The sequence below is a fragment of the Halyomorpha halys genome, unplaced genomic scaffold (genome assembly GCF_000696795.3).
Source record: "Halyomorpha halys isolate HHAL.00 unplaced genomic scaffold, Hhal_1.1 Scaffold1731.1, whole genome shotgun sequence".
Taxonomy (NCBI): domain Eukaryota; kingdom Metazoa; phylum Arthropoda; class Insecta; order Hemiptera; family Pentatomidae; genus Halyomorpha; species Halyomorpha halys.
Window position 1 is genome coordinate 5,831 of NW_027110224.1, and position 1,114 is coordinate 6,944.

Sequence of the window (1,114 nt, forward strand, 5' to 3'; positions counted from 1 at the left end):
CTACTGTTTTATTTACAAATCAAATAATAATAACAAATTTCTACAACATTTAGCTAGATCACTTCCCAAGGATTAATCTCTTGTGATTCTCATTACATTTATAATGAATATTTTTTTATTTCTTAGAATACATTTAAACTTAATAGCTTATTGTAGGGGACTAGGTTATACTTAACAATAACAACTATATTAAAATTTATAAAAATATTTGTACATATTAATACATGTAGATGGTATCTGTGTCTCTGGAACAGCTGTGCGATATGGGAGGGTGCCAAAGAGGTCAAGAGAGCGGAGCGGGGAAGAGAGGGTATCCACGAGTGACTCCTCTGCCACTCTGCCAGACCCTGAGAGCTGCCCGGCCTATGAGCTTATCCTCTCTGTGGCTCAGGCCCATGCCTCTAATTGCGACTACACAGAAGAGGCAACCAGGTCCATTGTCCGCAAGCCCATCCAATCACCGGTAAGTAATAAAACTACCTCATAGCAACTATATAATTAAGACCAACTGTCCTCTGCAGTCAATAAAAATGTAAGACCAGAAAGAAATATAAAAAAGAGATCCAAGGAAATTTTAATTCTTTTGTTAGGTGCTAAATCCAAGTGTTTATTTATTGTAATAAATCAAATGTAGATCAATTGTGATCAGAAGATTGTCCTGGAATGCAATCGACCTTTAAAAAGTAGTTACCCTTAATTAGGGTGGGTAACAAGCCTAAGCCAATGAATACCTCAGAGTTAGAATGTTAAATGCTGATCCCATCAACTAGGTGATGTGGTCAGCTTATAGGCTTTACAGCCAAGGTGTGGAGGGCCTCCCCCATCACTTGACTCGAACCAAGGCTCAGGAGTTAGGGAGTCCAGGGCCTTTTACTATTTCAGACATGTTTTTTTACTCAGAGATGTAGTGGTATTGTATTATTAAAGTTTACATGAACATATTTTAGAATAAATAAATGTTATTTCAATGTGTTGGCTGACGTATGAGGTATTCAATGTAGTTTTCTGAGCCCTGAAGAAGATCTACAACCTCAGATTAAATAACATAATGAATATTCATTACTTTAAGTTTAATTTCTGAATGTCTAACATCATCTTCTCTGTATCATCAACT

At 36.4% G+C, this 1,114-nt stretch overlaps 1 protein-coding gene across 2 annotated transcripts in view; it reads left to right on the forward strand.

Annotated features, from left to right (window-relative positions):
• The window catches only part of Eip78C (Ecdysone-induced protein 78C), a gene marked incomplete at its 5' end in the record, with an annotated part of 46,388 nt that overhangs the window by 5,493 nt on the left and 39,781 nt on the right, over nt 1-1,114 (forward strand). The window contains 1 exon segment of one of the 2 annotated variants that reach the window (XM_014435920.2): nt 231-463. In XM_014435920.2, the coding sequence (XP_014291406.1) occupies nt 231-463 (233 nt within the window). 2 annotated transcript variants of the gene reach the window in all.